Source organism: Drosophila pseudoobscura, chromosome 2 (genome assembly GCF_009870125.1).
Source record: "Drosophila pseudoobscura strain MV-25-SWS-2005 chromosome 2, UCI_Dpse_MV25, whole genome shotgun sequence".
NCBI classification, from domain to species: Eukaryota; Metazoa; Arthropoda; class Insecta; order Diptera; family Drosophilidae; genus Drosophila; species Drosophila pseudoobscura.
This window is the reverse complement of record NC_046679.1, coordinates 23,208,220-23,230,637: the sequence shown is the minus strand read 5'-3', so window position 1 is coordinate 23,230,637 and position 22,418 is coordinate 23,208,220. Positions and strand designations below refer to the sequence as shown.

At 45.5% G+C, this 22,418-nt stretch overlaps 6 protein-coding genes and 1 long non-coding RNA gene across 18 annotated transcripts in view; 2 read left to right on the top strand and 5 right to left on the bottom strand.

Annotated features, from left to right (window-relative positions):
* Positions 1–1,594, bottom strand: LOC117183339 (techylectin-5A). The gene is made up of 3 exons (XM_033376935.1): positions 1,503–1,594; positions 997–1,435; positions 1–926 (listed from the first exon to the last, which is right to left on the bottom strand). The coding sequence occupies exons 1-3, from the start codon at positions 1,527–1,529 to the stop codon at positions 220–222; spliced, it is 1,173 nt and encodes a 390-aa protein (XP_033232826.1). The 5' UTR covers positions 1,530–1,594; the 3' UTR covers positions 1–219.
* LOC26532432 (uncharacterized) lies at positions 824–11,641 on the top strand. The gene is made up of 2 exons (XR_004468497.1): positions 824–954; positions 11,451–11,641. It is a non-coding gene; the product is annotated as an uncharacterized lncRNA (long non-coding RNA).
* Positions 2,208–11,235, bottom strand: nsl1 (non-specific lethal 1). 8 transcript variants are annotated; one of them, XM_033376927.1, is made up of 9 exons: positions 11,025–11,233; positions 8,811–9,896; positions 7,466–8,729; positions 6,332–6,813; positions 5,922–6,254; positions 5,284–5,617; positions 5,106–5,222; positions 3,618–5,028; positions 2,208–3,552 (listed from the first exon to the last, which is right to left on the bottom strand). In XM_033376927.1, exons 2-9 carry the CDS (start codon positions 9,685–9,687, stop codon positions 2,941–2,943), a joined length of 5,430 nt encoding a protein of 1,809 aa, XP_033232818.1. In that variant the 5' UTR covers positions 9,688–9,896; positions 11,025–11,233; the 3' UTR covers positions 2,208–2,940. The 8 variants fall into 8 exon arrangements, with proteins under 8 accessions (XP_033232818.1, XP_033232820.1, XP_033232821.1 ...); XM_033376929.1 differs by having other exon boundaries at positions 5,284–5,614; XM_033376930.1 differs by having other exon boundaries at positions 5,976–6,254.
* Positions 11,387–12,320, bottom strand: Acyp2 (Acylphosphatase 2). The gene is made up of 4 exons (XM_002137754.3): positions 12,120–12,320; positions 12,031–12,047; positions 11,857–11,966; positions 11,387–11,784 (listed from the first exon to the last, which is right to left on the bottom strand). The coding sequence occupies exons 1-4, from the start codon at positions 12,295–12,297 to the stop codon at positions 11,670–11,672; spliced, it is 420 nt and encodes a 139-aa protein (XP_002137790.3). The 5' UTR covers positions 12,298–12,320; the 3' UTR covers positions 11,387–11,669.
* Positions 12,321–12,607: 287 nt separating this feature from the next.
* On the bottom strand, positions 12,608–13,673 carry Uros2 (Uroporphyrinogen III synthase 2). The gene has a single exon (XM_001359405.4). The coding sequence runs from the start codon at positions 13,521–13,523 to the stop codon at positions 12,759–12,761; it is 765 nt and encodes a 254-aa protein (XP_001359442.3). The 5' UTR covers positions 13,524–13,673; the 3' UTR covers positions 12,608–12,758.
* A 109-nt stretch (positions 13,674–13,782) lies between these two features.
* Positions 13,783–15,516, bottom strand: LOC4802542 (protein FAM114A2). Its single transcript, XM_001359404.5, has 2 exons — positions 14,424–15,516; positions 13,783–14,365 (listed from the first exon to the last, which is right to left on the bottom strand). The coding sequence occupies exons 1-2, from the start codon at positions 15,431–15,433 to the stop codon at positions 13,963–13,965; spliced, it is 1,413 nt and encodes a 470-aa protein (XP_001359441.2). The 5' UTR covers positions 15,434–15,516; the 3' UTR covers positions 13,783–13,962.
* Positions 15,517–16,881: 1,365 nt separating this feature from the next.
* mld (molting defective) overlaps positions 16,882–22,418 on the top strand; it is a 41,592-nt gene continuing 36,055 nt past the window's right edge. For 3 of the 5 annotated variants that reach the window (XM_033377656.1, XM_033377650.1, XM_001359403.5), the window contains exons 1-2: positions 16,882–17,097; positions 18,830–19,480. In XM_033377656.1, coding sequence (XP_033233547.1) covers positions 19,061–19,480 — 420 coding nt within the window. In that variant the 5' untranslated portion in view covers positions 16,882–17,097; positions 18,830–19,060. Of the gene's footprint in view, positions 17,098–18,179; positions 18,199–18,235; positions 18,342–18,829; positions 19,481–22,418 lie in introns of those variants that run through there. The other 2 variants (XM_033377640.1, XM_033377636.1) reach the window with 2 other exon arrangements.

Genomic DNA, 22,418 nt, shown 5'->3' with positions numbered 1-22,418 from the left:
TATTTTGAAATATATGTATATTTTCGGACTGTTTTTCCGCCAGAACTTGTAACTCAAAATAAATGTCAAATAGGAAAGACTTTAGATCATCTGTTCGATGGACTTTAGACCACTAGATTCGATACCTATCGGTAACGGTATAAGGAGGAACAACTTATCGATCAAAAAGGCGATCAAAATTATGATAAACTCTATTTAAATTTTAAAAGTGCTCCAGGATTACTCGTCGTAAATGTCGTCCGCGGTGGCCGGAACAAATCGTACGGGTCGTATCATCATGCGGGCCGTCTTCAAGGTATAATTACCGCTCCGCCAGTCTGCCCAGATGATACCCGAACGGCCCGATCCTGGGTAGATCCCATTGAGGTTGCACTCCTGGCAACGATCGAACCACCAGCCGCTGCCAAAGCGCACCGCACAGGGGATACTCTCGCGCGGGCTTTGGTCATTCCTGCGGTCGCAAGTGCTGAAATCCATCTTGTTGTGGTACTCCAGGGCATCGGGCATGGAACCCTGGTAGCCATCGATAACCAACTGGTAGTTGTAGCTCTCACTGTCCAGCCGGAACACCGCGTACTCGCCCCAATCTCGCGCTCCCTCCTGATCTTCCAGCTCGATGCGCAGCATGTGATCGTCGCGATAGACAATCTTGTGTATGAATTCGTTGCCAAACCAGAAGTCCCTCTCCAAACTGCCGAACCCTGTGCGATACTCGTCCCAGGTGCGATTAAAGTTCTCCTGCGTTTGGTAGGGTCCGCGACTCTGTATCACCGTCCAGGCGGGGCCATCCAAAGTGAAAGCGCAATAGCGCTCATTGAAATCCCGGCCTACTTCGTTCAGTTCTGGCACTAGAAATCGGTAGATGCCATCGCGTCGTGTCAAGTCCTCGAGCTCGTAGCAGTCGGCCTTGGCGGGTTGCATTGGATCTGAAGTTTGCATTGGATTGATTGTCAGGTGAGTGCGAAGGATTCCCTTTATTATCAAATTCTCGCTCACCCAATTTAGGTAGTTCCTTTTGTTTGGGTTCCACCTCTTCTACCTCTACCTCTGCCAACTGTACCGCTGTTTTGTTGAGCCCTAAAGTCTCATTTGAAGCAGGTCCCAGACTTCCCGGTGCACTGATTTTTGCTTCTATTCTGCTGAGAATATCTGCGGCCCTCTCTTCACTCTCTGCCAGTCGCTGAAGCAGTTGAGTCACACGCTTTGATAGCTCCACAAGGGGATCGGAATCCCCTCTCCTTGGGGCATGCACATCGGCATCGCTGAGAAACAAAACCTTGCTCAGGACATGCCGGAGAGTAAACTCTAGATTCGTCAGCTTCAGCTGCTGTTTGTTCAGCAACTGTCTGATGCTGGGCTCCGATCTGGCAGTCGTCAGCATTAGGGATCCACTATGGAAAGTAGAGCTGAGTGCCAGCAGGAATAGCAATGATATCTGGTTTAGGGAGTTTGGACGTTAGATTAGACGCTTCTCTTTTTTCGGCGATTAGCTCTTCTCTTACCATCATCTCGTGGCGTTGTTCAATCATCAACTGAACTCAACTGATGGATTGGTAGAAAGAAACACATGGTGACAATAATTGCCACATCTGTTATCCCCCCTCCCAAAAAGCATATATCATCATAAAGTAAAGCATGCAAATATGAGAACACAATCTCTGGCTCGTAAATACGAATATAGAGTTCTGTATTTCTGCTATCCTTAGTAAATCTTTCACAATTTTTTCTTTGCTTTCTTCAAGTATTTAACGAGAGGAAAAATAATTAGAATAAACATTTATACGGCGCATATTATCCGTTTTCGTGTTGTTTTTTGTTTTTGTTATGTTTAATATCTACTAACGTTTAAGGTAGAAATGAAAACGACTAAGCGACTAAATACATTACATATACATGATCGTGCTGCACTCCACTGCACACACTCCACACTTCTCCTCTCCTCTCCTCGCTCATTTCGATTCTTCTCTGCCAGAATTCCTTTTTTACATAACGTTTTTGTCTTAACAAATAAAAAGTGAAAGCAAGCCTTTTGAATGCCCGCTTAAGGAGAAGGTTGTTGGGTTGTCGATTGGTTGTTGTGCACGTGCGCGCGATTACATTTCTTATTATCTGCTTTATAAATCTGCTCTAACGGCATCTATCTCTCTATATATATATATATGTACATATATATAGATATTTGTGTGTGTGTGTGTTTGTTGTTATATTATATATTTATAAGTGTATTTGTTTATATGTAGATTAGCTTAAATCGTTTATTCTTGAACGCACTTTGGCTTGTAGCCCAAGTGGTGGGTGGCTGCTGGTGCGCTCCAAAAAACCGAACGCACTCACCACCACACATACACAAGACAGTGTTGCATTTGGAGAGTGCCAGAGTGGTGGGTGTGTTCGATTCTTCATCGCCGAAAAAAGTCGCATTCGCAACGTACCTCTATTATTATCGATTACATTATACATTATAGTTTACAGTTTGTTTTTTCTTGTTTTTACTTTCTTTAGAATTAATCCGCTTAATCGCTATAATTTTGTTGCTTTTTATTTACATGTGTATTCTCTCTATTTACGAGTTTTGTTTTGTTTCCTTTTCTTCTCTTCCATCATCTCGGCGCATATTTTGTGTGTGTGTGTGGGTGTGTGTGTTGTGTCGTGTCTGTCGTAGAACTAAATAACTTAGAAGACTGTTTAAGAGTAGAGTACGCCTTGCTTTGCTGTCGGTCATCAGCCCAGCGGGGACGACAACAAACTCGGCAAAACCAACAAAAAACATATTTTAAAACAAATTAAAATACTCGATAGCTCCATGTCATCTCATCTGTGGGTGTGTGTGTGGGTGTGGATTGTGTGTGTGGGTTCTGTTTAAAATTGATAAAATATCTTCTTTTGCTTTTAAATATGGAGAATGAAAAGTTATTTGCTTTGGATTTTGGGTTGGATTTTTTAGAGACGCTTGCGCGATCCATCGCTGCGGGTCTTCCATTCCGGATCATTGGGGTCATCGTCGCCAAACGGATCATCGCCCATGTCCTCCTCTAGGGCCTCCGGATCATCCAAATAAGAATCGATCGCAGAGTTGTAGAGATCGTCAGGGCCATTAAGCATTTCGTCATCATCGAGCGGTGCCAAATGATGCTTGGGATAGTCCTCTTCCAGCTCCTCCCACAGAATATCCTCCGGCTCTGGGTCGTAGTCCACGCCATCGTCCATTTCCCCCTCCAACTCCTCCTCAAGGCCGCCACCGCCATTGATCTTTGCCTTGCCCGCTCTGGATGCTGACGCCGCCTTCCCAGCAGCATCCGCCGTTGGATGGCCATTTTGCTGACCATTGACTAGCTTGCTCTTCGACTTGCTGCTCCTGCGTCGTTTGCTCTTCCCAGCACCCGTTGATCCCCCATCACCATTGGAGGATGTGGACTTGCTCTTGGTGCGCTTCACCTCCGGCTTCAGCACCTCATACTTGGGCGGGGCATAGCGCTCGGCCAGCATCTTCTGGTAGACCTCCTCGGACAGAGGAAAGATCAGCGGCTCGAAGGGTGATGGCTCCACAAAAGTCTGATTGGAAAATATAACGTGTAAAAGTTGTTCCTCCCTACCTCCTTCTGATCTCTTCTACTTACATCTTTTATGTCCGGCGTGGCACTGCGGCGTTCCGCCTGATCCTTAAGCTTGCTGGACGTGGTTCTGCGGCGTGACTGCGGTCGTGACGTCGCCCCCAACATTTCGCCGTTCTCGTTGAAACCCTCCAGTGGATGGGCCAACGGCGAGGGTATGCTCTCGTTATCGCCCGCTCCCGCACCACCAGCCAGATGTGGAGCTGGCGAGGCCGAATCCGGCGTATTGGCGCCGCTCGATTCGGCGCGACTGTCTATCCGGCGATTGGCTCGGGGTCGCGTGCTCCACGGAAACTTGAGATAAGTCTCGAAGCGTTGCCGCTCCTCGATCAGGGCAAGCTGATGTCGCACAATGTACGCCTCGTCGGAGGTGTCCTCATCTTCCTCGTCCTCCTCCGGATCCAGTTGTACGATAGGCGCTATTGCTTGGCCGGCATTCGTCTTGGGTTTGTCGCCCTCTCCGGCCTTGGCCAGCTGTAGTTTGGGCCGCTTGGCCATTGGCTCCACCGTGGCGATGCGGACACCTTCAATCAAATGGGGTTTGCTTTTAGTTTCGCCTTTTATTGCAGCAGCATCAACGGAAGCGGAAGCGGAAGGGGCAGCGGCAGCGGCAACGGCAGCTTCTTTTGTTGTAGCTGCTGTTGCCTTTTCGATTTTCCCATTGGGCCTATGCTTCTTTCTTTTGAGACCCTTTTTCTTGGCCCTGGAAGCCTTTTTTCTGCTGGCTGCTGATGGGAGGATGTCCTTCGTATCGTTGGCTGTGGACTGGATGTCCTTTTGATCGCTGGCTGTGGACTGGATGTCCTTTTGATCGCTGGCTTTCGACTGGATGTCCTTTTGGTCGCTGGCTGGTAAAGAGATAACTTTTTTCTCAGCATCTGAGGACTGGATATCTTTTTTATCAGCGGCTGACGATGACTGGGCATCGTTCTCCAAGCCGACAGCTGACAGGATATCATTCTTATCATTAGCCTCCGTCTGCACAGCCAGCCCCTGGACGACAGCCTCCTTCGCGCTCTCCAGCTCCTTTGGGGGAATATCCTTCTTCTCACTAGCCTCTGCCTGCTGGAGAACATCCTTCTCCTTCTTGGCATTACCATTCACCAGTCCATTGTTGTTATTATTGTTTATTTTGTGCTTGGTCTTCTGCTGTAACTTCTTCAAGCCATTCACCTTCAAAGGTTGCCCAGGCAGCAGCACTGGCTGTGGTTGTGGTTGTGGCTGCGGCTTTTGCTCATTTAACGCTGCTGCTGCCGCTGGCACAATGCCATTGCCACCGGCTTTGATCTGTGGTGTTGTTGGTGTTGCTGCTGGTGTTGCTGCTGGTGGTGCTGGTGTTGCTGCTGAATCATCAGATGATGATGCTGCTGGTTGTACTGGTGTGTTCTTATCAGTCTCGCTGTCGACAACGCGCCATCTACAAAAACCAACAAGAGTACAGATGGTATGAGAATGATTGCACAGCAAAAGAGAGATAAAGTTGGGGGGACATACTTGGGTGTGGGTATCTCTTTGTAGGGCAGTATCTCCACTTTCGTTTGGGCCGCAATACTATAGGGTATAACAATATTATCAATATCATAAACGGGACGATGACGACGCTCTGTTGTTCTGAAAGTTTTAAGTTTTAGTTGGTAGATCCTTTGGTCTGGAAGCTGCCCATTTTCCCTACCTCTCCGAACGTTGATTTTGCGTGGGCGAGGCATGACGACTACGACTACCGCTTCTCACATCTCCACCTGCACCTCCACCTCCACCGCTTTGATCGCTATACCCATTCAGATGGCTGTTATTTAGTGTGTTGGAATTGCTGTTGCTGTTGCTGCTGTTTCTGTTGTTTTTGGATATGCGTCGCCGCTTAGCGTCGCTGTTCGAGATCTGAGATGCTGAGGAGGGACTGTGGAGGCGCTGTCGTTGGCGTTGGCGAGAGTCGGGCCACGGCAATCTGGAGCCGTTCACTCCAGTTGGTGGCTGATGCGCCTGCTGCTGCTTCCTGCTCGCAGCTGCTGCATCCCCATAGGGTGCGGAGAGAAACGAAGGGCATAATAAACAATTTGATGATGTTGTATTGATTGGTGATTGGTGATTGGAGGAAGGATCGGTATCGGTATCGGTTTTCGGTTCGGTTCGGTTCAGTTTTTTTTTGTTTTTTTTTTTTTGTTTGTTTTTTGTTTTTGGTTCAGTTTTGTTTTTTATGTTGATATCGATTTTGGTTTGGATGGAAAGAAACAGAAGAAGAGATGCAAAAGATTGTTGTTGTTGTATGTTAATAACAAATATCGAATGTTTGTCATGTTTACAATAATTTACTGTTGGCCACAAGTGGCGTTGTAGAAGGCGTAGAAGAAGTAGAAGTTGCTGTACCATTTCCGCTGTCCCCTAGACCCGTCGCTGCCGTGCCGGCTGCCGCTGCATCTTTATTTGAGTTTGAATTATTATTATTGTTGTTGCGCTCTTTGCGTCGTATGTAGCGACGCTTGATCAGGTCGCCGGGACGACGAGCAGCACTATTGCTGGCAGCAATGGCCTCGCGTTCCGCCTTATAGACACCTTTGACAACGGTCTTGGCCTGGCAGCGCGACATACGTTGCTGCCAGTCCGATTGCCGGCAAATGGCCTCAAAATGCACAGATTGTGTGACATCTAGGGGATGGGTGGGGGGGGAGAAGACGATCGATTATTGAATATTTGTATGGATTTCTGGATTGTGTATCCCTTACCCGTGTCAAAGCTGAGCACTGGATGATAGCCCGGATCGAGGAGCGCCACTCGATTTGCCGGCATCATCATTTCGGCCAATTCGCGCGGCGCTGTCGGATCTGGTCGGCCCGTGCACAGGGCACACGGTATCTGTGGCCACTGGCAGCCGCATTTGATGTTGCTGGGGCGAGCGGCCTTCTTGGAAATCGTGTGAATGCCCGTGGTTTGGAACAGACTGCGTTTCCGAAACTTGGACAGCATCAGGGGTCGGGCGCGGCAGCATTGATATTCGCTGGATGGCTCCTCCTTGTAGCCATTCGCCGGCTGCTGCACCTGCATCTGCTCCAGCTCCACGGCGCCCTTTGAGTGATTCAAATCCATATACAGATCACGATACTGGCGTTTCCTGCCCTCCAATTCGGCCATCTGTGAGCAGAGCCAGGACCAGCGCAGTGCAATATTGGCTCGATCTTTGGAGTATGTCCACACGGCTCGACGGGCGCTGAAATACATCCAGCAGATACAAATTAGTGGGGTTCGGGGACAAATCTACTATATACAGACAATACCGAATCAAAGTAGTCTTTTTCATTTGGTTTTGTAAAGAAAGTTATGTGTCCTATTGATTCGTGTTTTATTTTCGGTTATTTTTGAATAATAATTTCGAAATTCTGTACGTTCCACAAACGTAGCGGGAGGACAGGAAATACAGGAATGTAGGTGCGTGGGTGAGTCTTCGAAACATAGGGAAAACGTAGAGACATTGAAGTGCGAGGCTTAGGGACTCTTGGGGACTTGATACAAATCTAATATGTAATCTTTTCGACCTGGTCAAGTTGTCTGTTCTTGTTTCGGTTTATCTTTTCCCCTTCAAATGACTGTTCTTACGATCCTGATCGTGCCAAAGGAATGTTCGAATGGTTGTCTACAAATCTACTTAAAACTCTTAATCGCTGCCAGAAATGATAGAATTTCGATCTGCTTTAAGCATTCAAGTAATGTCATAAAAGTCATTAAGTTCTCTGGTAGAAAACAAAAAAAAAAAGTCTGACACAAACAAAATTGAAAAATTCATAATTGAAACTATTTTTAAAGTGGGAATATCTCCCACAGCGAACATGGAACAGGAAAGGAGGAAAGGAGGAATTACTTACATCGTCAGCGGCTTCTGATGGGTGTTGTTGTAGATGACCATCTCGTCGGCAGACTCGCCGCCAGAGCTGGACTCTGTTGCATCCGAATCGAGGGCGTTCTGTATCTCCCGCATCTCATTGTGCAGCAGCCCAGAGACGTGGGTCAGCTCGTTGGTTATATGTGTGTCAAAGCAGGGTATAATCTCATGCAAACCGGGCGCTTTCTGTTCGATGGCCGCGGCCGACGATGCTGCTGTTGAAGTGGCGGCTGCTGATGTATCCAGCAGGTTCTTGCCACGACGTACCTTGGCAGGCACTGCTGCAGTGCTGCCGGCACTGTTGTACCATGTCGAGGATGGGGCCAATGTGGCGGAACTGCCGCTGGGCGTATGACAGATCTGCTGGTGCCGTGCAGCCGTTTCGATGCTACGAAGGAGGCTGCCCATCTGGGTGGCTGGCACGGGATGCTTCTTTTGGTCTTCCCAAAAGTCGGGCTTCGGTCGCCCGGAGACGATCGACAGCACGGTGGTCTCCTGCTCGCTGAGCGTATCACTTCTCACAGGATTTGGGGTCTTGTGGGAGGTGCGTGCCGCCCATTCCATAATCCCAGCCACCTCCTCGCTGGTGTGGCTGCACATATAGCGCGCCTGGAACTTCCGCATTCGCCGGAACAGATGGTCGATCTTTCGCGTGAGAATTTGTTGCTGCTGCTCTATTGATTTTTGATCCTCCGCCATGGATTCTGCTGGTAGGACATGAGGGGTGCTGCTGCTGCTGCCGATGGTGCCGCCAATGGGATTCGGATACTGTGGAGTTACGGATGGGTGAGGGGCCGTAGCTGTCGCTGATGGCTGCTCCTCCCACACCTCGTTGAAGAAATTGAAATCACACATGTCCGGATTAATGTCCGAATTGATGACGTGATTGCCCTCAAAGGTTTTGAGCGCCTTGAGGACCTCCTCGATGTCGGTGTCCTCCAGCCCCTCGCCGCCTCCTGCATCTTTGAGAAAATTTGTGGAACTGGAAGTACTTTGAGGCGTCAACTGTGATGCATTCAATGCTGTGGATTGCCTCTGGCCCGGCAGCGGCGAGGCCAGGCTACCGGGCAATGACTCGGATCTTGGATCCTGTTGCACCTGTTGCCGGCTGGGCGTTGTGGGAGTTGTTGGAACCACCATTTCCACCACATCGACCATTTCCACATCCACCTGCTCCTGCACCGGCTCTTGCTCCTTCACTGCAGGCAAAATGGCACTAGCATTGCCATCCAACTGGCTGAGGCGCTCTGTGAAAATCGAAGAGATGGAGTAGAAGAGAGTATGAATGGAAAGTGCTCTCTCTGTCGTCTTTCCGTTCTCTAACTTACCCTCTATATCATCCGTTTCGATCTTTGGCAACTCCTCTAATGGCGCCGACGTCGTCGTCGCTGGTTGCTCCAATTCCATCGGCTCAAGCAGATCGATTTGTGGCTCACCCGTTGTGGATTCCCCTACGACTACTACCTCTGCTTCAACTTCTGCTACAACTACAGTTTCTGCCACAGCGGATGGTGCTGCTGGCTCCTTGCTGAGACTCACTTCGGGTAGGGTCTTGCGCAGACAGATCTCAGCCGAGATCGTCTCCTCAAAGTTGCTGGTCAGACCTGCCAGCAGCTGTACCGTGGAATTGTCCTTCCTTGGACTACGACCACTATTGTTGTTGTTGTTGTTGTTGTTCTCGATGGTAGGCGTTACAGAAGGCACGTCAGTGCTTTGGGAATCGCTTTGTGGGAGAGCAGGCGATTGACTTTCAAGGAGCCCCGTAGCACTGGTTGATGCCACAGCGGCGTCAACGATGGGTGGTACGCCTCCTCCTGTTGCTGCTTCTGCTTCGGCTTCGGCTTCGGCTTCTGCGACCCCCGATCCAGTGGTCGTTGTTGTTGTTGTGTGTGGGGTAGGAGCTGTGCTTAGGCCCATTGGATCATTATTTTGTTGCTTGTTGCTGCTGCTGTTGTTGCCGACGCTTAATTTACGCTTGTTGTTGCTGATTCTGCTCGATGGAACGCGTTGCGGGATGACTACAGCCGCAGCTTTGGCAGCTGCCGCTGCTGCTGAGGCGGCCGCCTCCTTGGAGGAGCGCGTCACACGCGTTGTGGCCGTTGCCGGCGTTGGTGTCGCTGGTTTCTTCACCACCACCGAAGGCGATGCTGCGCTGGTTAGCTTCTCCTTGGTACTTAATGGCTCGGCTGTGAGCGCTGGTGCCATAGTAGTTTCGATGCCGTTGGCCAGTTCTGTTTCTCCTGCTCCTGCTGCTTTTCCTGGCGATGGTGATGCATTCGCATCGGTTCCACACGTCCCGAGTGGAGCTCCAATTGTAGCCAAGGGGCTCGCACGCCGATTCCTGATTCGCTTTTCCCTTTCAATTTTCTACCGGATCTTCCGTTGAGGGTACGTTCCGATTCGACGACAACTCGCTTTTGGACGCAATACAAATAATATTATTTTATCCAAAATGATTTTGAAAATTAAATATTTGTATGGAAAATGCAGAGCACACTTTTCGTTCTCTTCGCTTGGCAGCTCACAAATACATGCACAACAAATCACATACACACCGAATACACACATGCATATGAACTGACAGAGCATACTGCGTTAACTGTATGTCATATCAAATCCCACTCTTTTACTCTTTTAAACCAAAAGCCGCTTGCATTTGTTTGATATATACCAAATATTTTTATTATCTCAATCCAGCTCTTATGGGAATAAAAAGTGTCTTTTCCGGCGTGTTATGTACAAAATACTCACACCACTCTAGGGCCACACACACACATACGGATAGTGAGAGAACAAATACTCCAAGAGAGAGAGAGAGATAGAGAGAGAGACTGAGCGCGCGAGCGTGCGGACACAGCAGGCCTGGCAGAATGCGCGCTATTGCTGCTATTGCTCATTCACAATGATGCGCAATAAAAAAAGACTGTATAGAAGGCAGACGAACACACATCTTTGCATACTGACGGAATCGTTTTGCTCCCTAGATGAAAATCACAATTTCCTTCAACTTTACATCATGCTTGAGAAACGTATTAGCAGATGCATTCTGTTTCTGCGCATGGTGCTGGGCGATGCTGTTCGGCTTCCATGTTTTTATATAATTTCTTTTATTGAATTTTTTTTGATCCACAATTAGTGGGCAAACAGCACCTCGCGCCTTTACAACACACACACACATACGAAGACTCAAAAATATGCATGCACACGCAAACAAATACAAAGAGTGTTCGCGCTTATGTGTGTGGGTGCGGGTCTAGCAATGTTCCACTATTTTCAGTTATTTACACAATCGCATTTTTTTATACATCTCACAATCACGAAATGCCCTACAAATGCTTAATTAGTTGTAATCTTTTTCATTTGTTGCTGTTTGGGACGATTAGAATCGAGCGGAAAAAAAAGGGAGTAGAAAAACGTTTTCAGCGCGAAAGTATTGTCGAAGTACTCACACAGGCACACAGACACATTCACCAATGGAAGCAGAAGCACGCAAGAATTTGTAAATTGCTTAAAATTTATGTAGTATTTTTGGTTGTACGCACAATCTAACCGTTTTGCACGATGTACACACAATTGTTAATTTTTTTCGTCTTACACAATGGCATGGACTTCGTCTCAATGTTCTCACTTCGCACAATTTTTTCCTCATTTATTTTTTTTCATCGCTGGCTGATACGCTTTTTGCCAAACGACGTGTATCGAAGCTGTACTCGTTTATGCCCTGGCAGAGCAAAGTACGCATGCCAAACAACCGGTTGTCCCGCTCACACCTATGCCGCGGCAATTGAAAATGCGTACGAGTAGTTTCGTGCGTGCGAGCGAGATGTCGTTTGAATTAAATACCTATCGGTACTTTTTGGCATGTGGCAACGCTAACTATTTAACTACTTTAAAGGCAACCCTGTGGCGGTGTCTCTCGATTTGTATTTGGTTTGTTTTGTTACAATAATATTGTTAATTTTTTTCAGACGCCGATTTGAACTGAATGACTGAAATTGCTGCTTTGTGCTGAAGCACTTCTGGGCGACGTGAGAGGCCGTTATATGCTGTACATTTTGAAATTGTGTCTACTGGATGGAGGATAGGAGAGGTGGTCGATGCACCCACAACACATATGTATATAGTTTAAGGAACTCTAAATAAACCGAATATAAATGAAGTGTTTAGCTTGAAAAGTGTTCTGGGATCTAGCGCTTGATGGAAAAGCCACTGAAAGTATATTCGGGAATTTCCTTGGCCGCCGTAAACGTTGCCTTTTCGATACTGGACGAGGGACTCCCTTTGGTCTCTAGCCAATGTTTCCTGAAAACAATTGGTGTCGGGACACTATAGTTAGCATCAGACTGGTAATACTAATCCAAAAACCTGCATTACATTTCGTTCAGCTGGGGAAGGGGTGCCTCCAATTGTCCCTTAACAGTGCCCTCTCTGGTGTTCATGCACCAACCTCTTACGCCCAGGCTGTTTGCCTGGCGCTCCGTGTGCTAGATTAGGTGATAGTGACCCCGCTGATCAGTCAATCGGCCAGTTAAACCATTCATCACTTACCTTGCGGAAGAAAACACCTGAAATGGCAAGAGAAACTAATTAGATCATGGCCAGGCGGATATCTGGTGAAACCAGGTCGCCAGAAATACCTTGTACGCGTCCAAACACCTCAAAATTGCAGGTAAACAGCGGTTTGGCGCTTGCAGACGCTGCCATGGTTGTTTCGTTCGAATATATTTGGATTTGGGATAAGCAAATGCTGACTTGAAATGTCAGCAGCGACAAAAATATATAACTTACTACGAACGAATTATAGTGCGATGCCATAGTGACCGGCGGTGGCAGCTCTATCAATTTTAACCCTTCGGGGGGCAGCAGTTCTCTATTCACTGTGACGTATGACGGAGATAATTGATCAGAAATGCTTGGGGAAACTATGTTCGTCATGGCGTATTTGCTGCAAGTTAATCATTCAAATTAAATAAGTAAAAAGTAGGGCAAGCGCATTAGCACAATTATCTCATTTACTGTTGTAATAATAGTAATACTAGAATAACACACCATAAGGGTTAATAACAGTGTTACCATACGATTCTAAAATGACCAACCAAATCCGCATTTCAAATATAACGATAAATTTAAGTGTTTATCCCTTTGGAACATAATTTATGCGTTTTGGCGATATATTTCCTTGATACATTAACAAAATTTCGATTACATTCGTGCATATACCAGAAATGGAAACAATTAAAATTTTAATGAAATATGGCAACAGTTCCCCATCTGAATTATTTTTTGATGGCTTTTATCAACTGATCTACGCTATAGGAGTTCACCACAGCGCTCACAGGAAGTTTTGCCTCCTCCATGGCCTTTTGGGCAGCAGCTCCCACAGCAATAAGTTTGCGATCGTTCACAGAAACCTTATATTTGCTGAAAAACTCCGATGCACTCCTCACGCTGGCCAGACTGTGAAACACTATGGTCTCTAGTTGTTTGGCCTTGAGCACCTTTTTCATGTCGTTTGTAAAATTCGGATGGATTTGATTCTCGTACACTTCACAAGAATCCACACGAAACCCCTGAGCCATCAGTCGGATACGCAGCGTATTGCCGGCCTCATTCCCGTAAGGCAGGAGCAATGGCAAGTCTCTCTTCGGTCCAATGGTCTCCACAATCAGGTCGCACAGGTTGTGGGCACTCACCACACGATCTCCAAGCGTCGGAAACTTTCGTAGAGTCATGTATGCCCTGCTATGGGTACTTGCGCCCAATGCATAGTTATGCAAGGCACGCCAGCAATTTGGCATCGCACCATTATTGCCCAGTGCCTCGTACACGGCCTGGACACTGCGCGGTCCGGGGAAGATAATTCCGGCATATCTGTGCGGCGCCTCAAGTTTGGCCTTCAGCAAGCCCAGGTTCTTCATCACAATCTGCGATGGGGGTATGTAAATGGGACTTAAATTACTCTGACGCATTGCCTGGCTCCGATCATAGTCCGCGGTGTGGCCCTTCAATAGGATAACTATTCGCTTTTGGCGATTAGCCATTGTTGGAATACAATTTTTAGAGCTCGAAAAAAACGTTGATTTTTGTTTGGAAACAGAACCGATCGGTTGTTTGTTTGAATTGTAATGAATTGTAAGTTTTCAGATGGGTATCGGATCTGTTGTTTGTTTGAAAATTGTCATAGCATTCATGATGTTGAAAAAGTGTGATCTATGAATGTTATATGAAGGGGAACATATTCATTTCTTTCTTAGATCTACCATAATACATACATCATTTCTAAAAACAAACTCTTCAAAATGTGTCGTCTTGGAATGTGTTATCACAATAATCTGCATAGATTTAAAATTTGTGTACATTTAGAGTAATTTATGGAAAACAAATAAGACTTACAGAGAGATTAACGAAACAATCATATAAATAATTGTATGAATTACAACAAATATAAAATTCATAGATCAGAACAATCAGAATCTCCCGCTAGACCGCCCCCATTTGCAAAATGGGCGTAAAGAGCTTGTAGGCCTGCTCGACGTATTGCACGGCGGCAAACATTTCGGCAAAGAATGTGTTGACCCTCTCCTTGGACTCCTCTGCAGTGTCGGGGGAAGAAGCACCCTTGCTGCTCAGTAATGCCGCATAGCGATGGCTGAGACCCTGGAGATGGCCATTGCATTGCTTGCAGAGATTGACAATGCCGTCGACCTCATTGGCGGTGCTGTGATGCTGCTTCACCAGCAGCAGTTCGGCAATCTTGTGCAGCTTACACATTTCCAAGGCACAGGCTTCGCTCAGGGCGTGTATGCTCTTGGCATAGGCCTGCTCCAGATCTGATGTGGTGGCCTCTTCCGACTTTAACCAAGTGAGTGACTGCTTCCAGTGGCTGGAAAAAAGAGTTTATTGAAAGCTTTTCCTCGGGGACAGCCATCTGGCTCACTCACTTTGCCACCTCTTCAAATTGAATCCCCAGTTCGGCGTCTGCTATGGTAGCCGACAGACGTTCGCCCAGCTCCTCGGGCTTATAGTCGCCTTCGCTGTCGCACTCCAGATCCTCCAGTTCCAGCAGTTCCTTCACCTCGTTGATGGTCTCTTGCAGATCGGCCAGGGCATTTCCACTGACCGCATCCAAGAGCGTGTCCAGCTTCAGGCGCGACTCTTTGGATAAGATTTCCAATGCCTCGTAGTGCACCAGACCGCAGTAGTTCTCGAAGAGAATCTCAAAGCGTAGTTGCGCCTTTTTCTTTTCCAACTGGAGCTGCATCAGCGATTCCTCCATTTGATCCGCATCCTTTTTGGCCTCCAGCAGCAATGCACTCAAATTGGGTTTGTTCGCCTCGAGACCCAGAAGCTTCCTTTTGTTCATCAACTTGGGATCGTTGTCCTGCAGTATGGTCATGGTCTTCTTGCCAATGCCCTCGAGGGTGTCCAGTCCCGTGTTTAGGACTTTGGAACCCAGATTCGTGACGAAACCCAGACCAAATGCATTCTCCTGATTGGGATCGACTGGTGTCGCTGATGGTGTTTCTTTGGGACTGACGACGGTCGTCTCCTCTTTGGCCTTTTCTGCGGCATTCAAACGTGCCAGCTCCTCTGGATCGGGTACACCTATAATCTGACTCAAGCCCTGATTCACTTGTGTGGTTATATTCCCCAATCCCTCGGTGGCCGTGTTGAGGACAGAGCTCAGTTTTCCTCCCCACAGGCCCCATGAGGAAGATGAGGAAAGTTCTGGAGCTGGAGCTGTGGTTTCCGCCTGCGATGTTAGCTGCTCCAGTGGTTTCTCCTCTTTTCCTTTTGCGTTGTTTCTGTCGTCACTGCTTTCCTGCTGTTGCTCCTTCTCCACGTGAACAAACTTATCATCGTCATCGCCCCAGTCATCCCAATTGTCGTCTTCATCACTCTGATTCCAATCGTTAGACGCTTCCTCATGCTTTTCTAGTTTTTTTGCCATAATTTCGAAAATCACTTTGCTCCACGTAGATTTTGCTGTCCAATGGATGGAGCTGCCAGTGTGCTGGAAAACGAACAGCTGTTGAAGAGAGTTGCCACACTGTTGTAAAAAGTACAGACTGTTGTAAAAACAACAACATAACACTTAATACACTGTTATACATTTTCTTTAAAAAGGTTCGTCGTATTAGCCGACTATTTCCGCTTTAAAAATATATCTGTATTCAAAAACTCGTTGCTCCAGCTCTTAGAGTCTCTGAGCACTAGGCGCTCATGGGTACGGACGGACAGAAATGGCTCAACCGACTCGGCTATTGGTGTTGATCGAGAATTTATGTACCTTTTGTGGTCAGAAACGCTTCCTTCGGAAAATCTGATATCCCGCTATACTCTTTTTAAGTATCAGGTTTAATAAGGTTGCAGATCCTGTATCCCCACTCCCGGCTTTAGCTTGGATCAAATTGAATATAAAAATTGAGGAATATGGTTTCCAATCCTTGAAGGAGAACGATTAACCCATTTTAAAACAAGGGGTTTTTTAATATTCCACTGAAAATAATGCAAATTTGATCATTTTAGCGCAGTTCAGGGTAAAGATGTAGTGTTTTTTTCTTAATTTCAGATGAAAGATGGCATGCTCTACAAGAAGAATTTAATATCGTTAATATTTTTCGCCATTTACCTCAAATAGTTGAACTATTTAAAATTGAGTGGGTCAAGTTTGTTTCTTCATGCTAAGGAACCAAAATGAAGGCAAAAACTATCAAAGCAATCGCCGTAGCAGAAAAATAAGTCAAGTATTTAAAATAAGCCAATCAACTAGAAAATAGGTTCATTAACTGGATAAAACTATGTGGGCAGGGCTAAGAGATCTATATAGCTGGGAATATTCGACGGAAGAAAGAATAACCAAGAATTAGTCGTCATAACCGGTTGACAACAATGATTACCGGCAACATTAATTGCCACACTCTACCGAAAGGATGCTATAGAATTGACAAAATGTTTGTCATCAAAGGCTCCGTAGGTATCAGGATCGAGATAAATATATACAAGACACTAATAATATACATGAATATGACTAAAACATATCAATTTGAGAAAAGGTCTTTATAAATTACGTTTAATCTTTATATAAAATGAGCGAAATAGGGTATACAAAGACCTATGCGCGCATCATGTCTTAAAATACTAGCAACATTACCTGTTTTTTTTTTTTTGTTGAACTATTTTGTTTAAGCCTTGTTTTAGTCAAAATACAGTAAAAGCAAGGACTAAAAACTAACCAATCTTGAAGAAAATTGATTCATCAACGGCCTAAAATGATATGGGCAGGGCTAAATATTCTATCGAGCTATTAATATTCGACGGAATATCAAAAACGAGGAATACATATGTGTAATAGAACTTGAGTTGGTCAGTATATTTACGGTATATTTTTAAAAGGAGACGGTATATTTCTGAGGGTCGGTCACACGGCCGACAACACTAACGCGGTGCTGCGGGAAGAAAATCAGCAAAAACATTAACAAAAATTAAATTTTTACAATAAATCCGGGCTTAATTTGTTTTTATCGTGAAGTGAAAGAACATATAAAATTATCGTTGCATGGGCGAAGCTAACTGTGCCGCCGGCTATGCTGGCGGCGTGATCTCGGTAAAAATGTAAGTAAAAATAGCGCTTTGCACTTCGAATTGTGTGAAATATGAAAATGGCACTTGCAAAACGTGGGTTTTTACAATTAATATATCATATTTATCTTTTTTCTGTGTGTGTGTGTGTGTGTGTAATGTGTGCCAAGAAAACGTCCTGTCCTTCTCGAAGATTCCATTTTAACCCTTTTTTGGTCTACGGATAGACATGCAAAGCAACAGAACAGAACCCAAACATAAAGAGCGAAGCGGAAATTCAAAGTGTAAGGGGGAACAATAACAGAGCACGCCGCCTGCATTCCCACGCCGTTTCAGAAGCTCCAGAGCAACGCGCAGCATGCAAATTAATTTGTCGAGTCTGAGCCTGAGCCTGCACAATGCTACCAGTTATTATCAGCCCCTCTCCCTTTTGCATAATTGTCGTTTAGATGGTGATGCTCTCTCTCTCTCTTTTTATCTTCTCTCCGAGAACAGCTGATTCCATGGTATTATTATAGACAAGGTGAGGCTGCTTGCCTAAGGAGGCTAAGTTTGTAGGAAATATTTATTCCGCTTAATCTTCCATAAGTTGATTTCCCCATTCTGCATCCTGCTCTAGGTCTTACGCTACAATTGAAATTAATCCTTCCCAATACTGGGTTCAAACCCATTCATTTGAAAAGATCAATGTTTGTTTTACATTGTTGCTCTCTGGCTACACGAAAGTTGCTTTGGTTTGATCGAACCGGCCGAGCGAACTCGAACCACTGGGCCATGCAAAGGTATGCTCGATAGGGAAAATCCGCCCCGCAACATTCCAAGGCTCATACGAATCTTACCTTACCGACTTTGATCAACAATATGCTGTGATTGCATACAAGTTCTGCTAACAATCAAGGCATGTTTTTTGGGGTGGATTTGACATTGCATGCGTGTTATTTCCTGGCCCGTTTTGGTTCTTGTCCATACCTTTTTTTCCTTAGCAACACTCGTTTGTTGCCGGACAACATTTTTAGGCCCTAGCAACATTCGTAGGCGGGCGTATTTGAAAACGGCCTTGCCGCCCCAAAACAGACCCACTCGCGGACAAGTAAACAACTGAAATCGGGTGCATTTTCTGAATTCAGAAAAGCGGTACGGCGCTAAAGTTTATAATTACTACAAACAAATATCCGATGTATTTCCGTAAAAAAATTACACCAAAAAATATATTGTCAAAAAAAAGTTGCAATAAAGAAACGTTAGGCCCTTGTTGTTGTATTTGCAAGTGAATTTGTGTGCGTACTAGAATACAAAAATTCATTCATTTAACGGCTTGTCTGTGTGTGTGTGTGTGTAAGAGTGCCTTCTGATTGGGGAGCCGCCACGGAAATGCCGCCGCCAAAAATAATTTTTGATCAAAGAGCCAAAGAGAGAGAGAGAGAGGAGGTGACACTTTCGGCCTCTTTTCTTTCTAGTTGTTTGTTTTTTTAACGCGTTGCATGCGGCCCTGGCCATTTAAAAAGGCTAGAAAATACCTGTCGCGGTCGGCAGAGGGAGGAAGGAGGGGAGGGGTGGGAAGGTATCCTCACAAGGGCATCATCATTTTCCGTGGATTTCTCATTCTGATTGGTATTCCGCGTCCGATTCTTGTTGGCCTACTAAAAGAAACTGGCTCGCACACACACACACACGCACACATAGGCAAGAGCGGCGCGCGAAAGGTCTCTTACCAAATCTGCTCTCTTACATGTTTCTTTCTGGCCTGTTCTGGTTTTTTTTTTAGGTCTCCGACTCGTGGTCAAAACGAAAGCGCCAAAAGCAAATAAAACAGATAAGAAATAGCCAGAAAAAGGCATTTTATAGTGTGTGAAGTGAAAAATTCTATTGAGATTCGGCCAAGTGAAAGAGCCGAGGCCGAGCCACCCCAAATCCACTGCAATTTTGCGGTCGATAAAAAGTTAATTAATTCGACAAAATAAAAACAAAACAAAACAAAACCCGAAATAGCGCCGGGATGAGTGCCAACGCCAACAGCAGCAGAACCAGGAGACGCAGCACTAGCTGGTCGTCGGAAAAGCAACCGCTGCAGCAGCCGGCGGCGCAACTTTCTCTGCCGGAAGACGATGACGTCGCAGGTGGTTTGCTGGAAATGCCGCGCATATGCCGTTGCTGCTGCAAACGTGATCTGGAGCTGCTTAGCCTCTTTGGGGCCGCCGACAAACCAACCATATCCTCCCCAGAAACGACGGAAACAGAAACAGTCAACGCCACAGTCACAGTCACAGCCACAGCCACGTCTAAGATGCGACGCCGCGATACCACCACAGCAGCCCTGGGTGATCGCACCAACGGCAATCCCGTGGACTACGCCCTGAGCGGTGCCCACAGCAGCATGGACATTGTCCTCGAGGAGATGATCATCTGGATGCTCAATGTAAGTAAAGTAGTAGTCTCTCTCTCTCTCTCTCCCTCTCTCAAGCACTCGAAAGTTGTTCTTTGCGTTTAATTTTTAATGTGATTTATTGCACACACACACACACACACGTGTCGGACTCATTTACTTTGAAGTACCGTTGGTCCTCTCTCTCTTATATTTTATTTGTCCTTAATGCAGGGAAATAAATTAAATTGTCTGGACATTTGCACAAAACAAAGCGAACGAAAGAGCAATATAAATAATAAATAAACCCCAATGCTCTTCCAGCAGTTCAATTCACCGACGGGATCGAAAAGTGTTAAATGTCCGTCGGTGAAAAAGGCAGCCCCCCCCCCCCCCCCATCCAGAGTAGCCAAAAAATTAATATAATATACAATGTATAAATAGATAGATACGAATGCATATCCGAGTATCTAGACTTAGATAATCCTCCTATCTTATCGTAATCAAGGCCCGGGAATATCATTTCATTTATTTGCTTTCGCCTTTTTATGAGCCTCCATTTAGATTAGAGGAGCTCTACGCCCCTGATGGTACGTATCTGATTCGGATATGGTCCATATATTTGGTGGTCTTCTACGATGACCTTTTCAACCGACATTGGCCATAAATTTTAATGATCGTAAATATGGGCTCCCCCAATTGAATACTAATTTGTTAATGTGTGCCCAAAAGAAAGAGGTGTGGACGGCAATTAATAAAATTATTTAAAGAGAGAAAGTTCTGCGCTGCATTGCCGACCATATACAGGGGCACTGCACCCCGCACCCCGCACCCCCCTCCCCCTACCAAAAGTGACTCAAAAACACTTGAGTGAAAATATTGCATTCCTCGCCTGTTTGAGGGGAACTTCTGAAGCTACAGCCCTCGAAGATAGCCTTTCTTCCATAGATTGTGTGCTTTCTGATTTCTTATCTTTTCTTTTTCTTTATTTTCCTAGCAAATATTGTAGGTTTTCTTTATCAGAATGAAGAACACCTGAAGAGGAAACTCTTATGTCTAATTTTTCATCCCCATTTCCGCAAAGAGTATCCAAAAATGGTCTGGCCAACGCATTTGCTTGAAGTGTTTTTCCTTTTCCTGATTTTCCATTGTGTGTGTGTGAGCTATTTGCTATTCTTGGCATTCTGGCACATTGCGTGCCACAAGCCACGAGCTGACTTGTGGTCCGGACCGGCTCCGAGAACCTTTTGGGCTTGGGAATCGAGTTTATGGCCAAGCTTTAATTGCAAAGAGTGGCCAACGTCAACGTTACTTTCCGGCCAATTATACGGCACCCGCTACTGCCGCTACCCGGACTACTGCTTGGCCCATTGACGGACCCCGAACTGGCACTGGCACCAGCACACCTCTTAGCCATTCATTCCCCCAGCTACCATTACCAATAAAAGACCGAGGCGTACGCCTGAAACTGGTTTCTTGAGAGACGCCGCTCGCCGGTGGGTTTGTTGGTGCCTCGCTGATTCTCAAGGTGTTGCATGAAAAATTGTTTGACCTTAAGAAACTCTCCGCCGACTCGTGCGGGTCGGGCCCGGGTCCCAGTCTGAGTCGTTCATTATACAATTTCATTTTCGTTTTGTCCATTATTTATTACGACTAGTAGAGCAGTCCGATCTGAAAGCGAAATGAAAAATGAGTCCAACTGCATCGTCGGTTTTTTTTTTTTTTTGGGCTGTTGCGATTGAAAAAATACCATTAGCATTTTCAGAGCAAGAGCCGTGCTCTTATCTAATGATGATGCTCTCAAAGAAGGCGTTTCTCTGGGGGTTGGGGCAGGGGCAGCTGCGGATCATAATGGGGTTACAAAGCCCAACAAAGCCCCCAAAAAGGGGCCACAAATGATGAAACTTTGAAAAAATCGCCACAAAATAGGAAATTCATATCATTTTTTTTTCGGTTTCCAGACGAAATCTTTGATGATCGGTTATTTGTATTGTTCTTTCATTTGATAAATGATAATTATGTTTCTCACTTTCAATTATTTGGGATTCCCTCTTGATTCGGTTTTAATTGAGGCTTGAAGATTCTCTCTCGAAAGAATTCAAAGAAATTTTATAATGGCTTTAACCTCAAGCACACTTAACCCCTGAACTTGTACTCGCTCATTTGATAAATGAGACAAAAATTTTAATTATGATTTATTTCATTGAATTCTCACTTTCGATTTATCGAGGTTCGGTTTTAATAGAGGTTGAAAGAAGAATGCTTCCAAGAAGCATCACTCATTGCGAGAGTCTCTTGTAATTTGAAGACATTTTTGATAATCGAATAACCCTTGACCCCCCCTCAACTTGTATTGTTCATTTAATTTGATAAATGGGGGGAAAAACAAATTGTAATTGTGATTTATTTTTCATTGGAAACCCATTCTAAATTTCCCTATTTCATGAGACCCATTTCAAATAGTTACTCGTTCTTTATTCCTACTCGTTACTCAATCCCGTTACTCGTTGAACTTTTAGAATTGATTAAATAAAGCAAAATTTACAGAGGTCTCCTAGAAATGTCCAGGCAAATGGAAGGATATCCGTATCTCAGCAATCTTTTAAAGTGGTTTTTTGTTTTGAAAAGATTATATCTCCATCTGCCTGGATTCCGGAAACGGACGGATGGACTGTGACTCCGTGACACCCCCTTGATATGATGATGATTTTCTTCACCTATATTTCACTCTGTCCCAGAGCGAGGCAAATGATTAGCAGCGACTCGTTTCCATTGTCAAATTAATTGCCGAGCGAGAAACTCAATTAGGCCGAACGGCAATTAGCCCACGTTTACGCTTACGACACCCCAAAAGTACACCCCACGCATAACAATTGGGCTTAATTCCCGGCCTCCTAATAAACTAAACTGTAATCAAATCAGAACAAGTGTGTGAGTAAATACAGATTGCAGATAAAATACTATATGTAGGCACTGGATACAGTTTCTATTT

Coding starts and splice junctions, on each gene's coding strand:
- Acyp2 (XM_002137754.3), bottom strand. CDS start 12,297: ATGGCATCGCACTATAATTCGTTCGTAGTAAGTTATATATTTTTGTCG. Junction 11,785..11,856: donor CTTCCCCAGCTGAACGAAAT/GTAATGCAGGTT, acceptor AATTGTTTTCAG/GAAACATTGGCTAGAGACCA.
- LOC117183339 (XM_033376935.1), bottom strand. CDS start 1,529: ATGATTGAACAACGCCACGAGATGATG. Junction 1,436..1,502: donor AACAACGCCACGAGATGATG/GTAAGAGAAGAG, acceptor TCCCTAAACCAG/ATATCATTGCTATTCCTGCT. Junction 927..996: donor AAAGGAACTACCTAAATTGG/GTGAGCGAGAAT, acceptor TGCAAACTTCAG/ATCCAATGCAACCCGCCAAG.
- LOC4802542 (XM_001359404.5), bottom strand. CDS start 15,433: ATGGCAAAAAAACTAGAAAAGCATGAGGAAGCGTCTAACGATTGGAAT. Junction 14,366..14,423: donor CAATTTGAAGAGGTGGCAAA/GTGAGTGAGCCA, acceptor TCTTTTTTCCAG/CCACTGGAAGCAGTCACTCA.
- nsl1 (XM_033376927.1), bottom strand. CDS start 9,687: ATGGCACCAGCGCTCACAGCCGAGCCATTAAGTACCAAGGAGAAGCTA. Junction 8,730..8,810: donor CGAAACGGATGATATAGAGG/GTAAGTTAGAGA, acceptor CGATTTTCACAG/AGCGCCTCAGCCAGTTGGAT. Junction 5,223..5,283: donor CAAAATCAACGTTCGGAGAG/GTAGGGAAAATG, acceptor TAAAACTTTCAG/AACAACAGAGCGTCGTCATC.
- Uros2 (XM_001359405.4), bottom strand. CDS start 13,523: ATGGCTAATCGCCAAAAGCGAATAGTTATCCTATTGAAGGGCCACACC.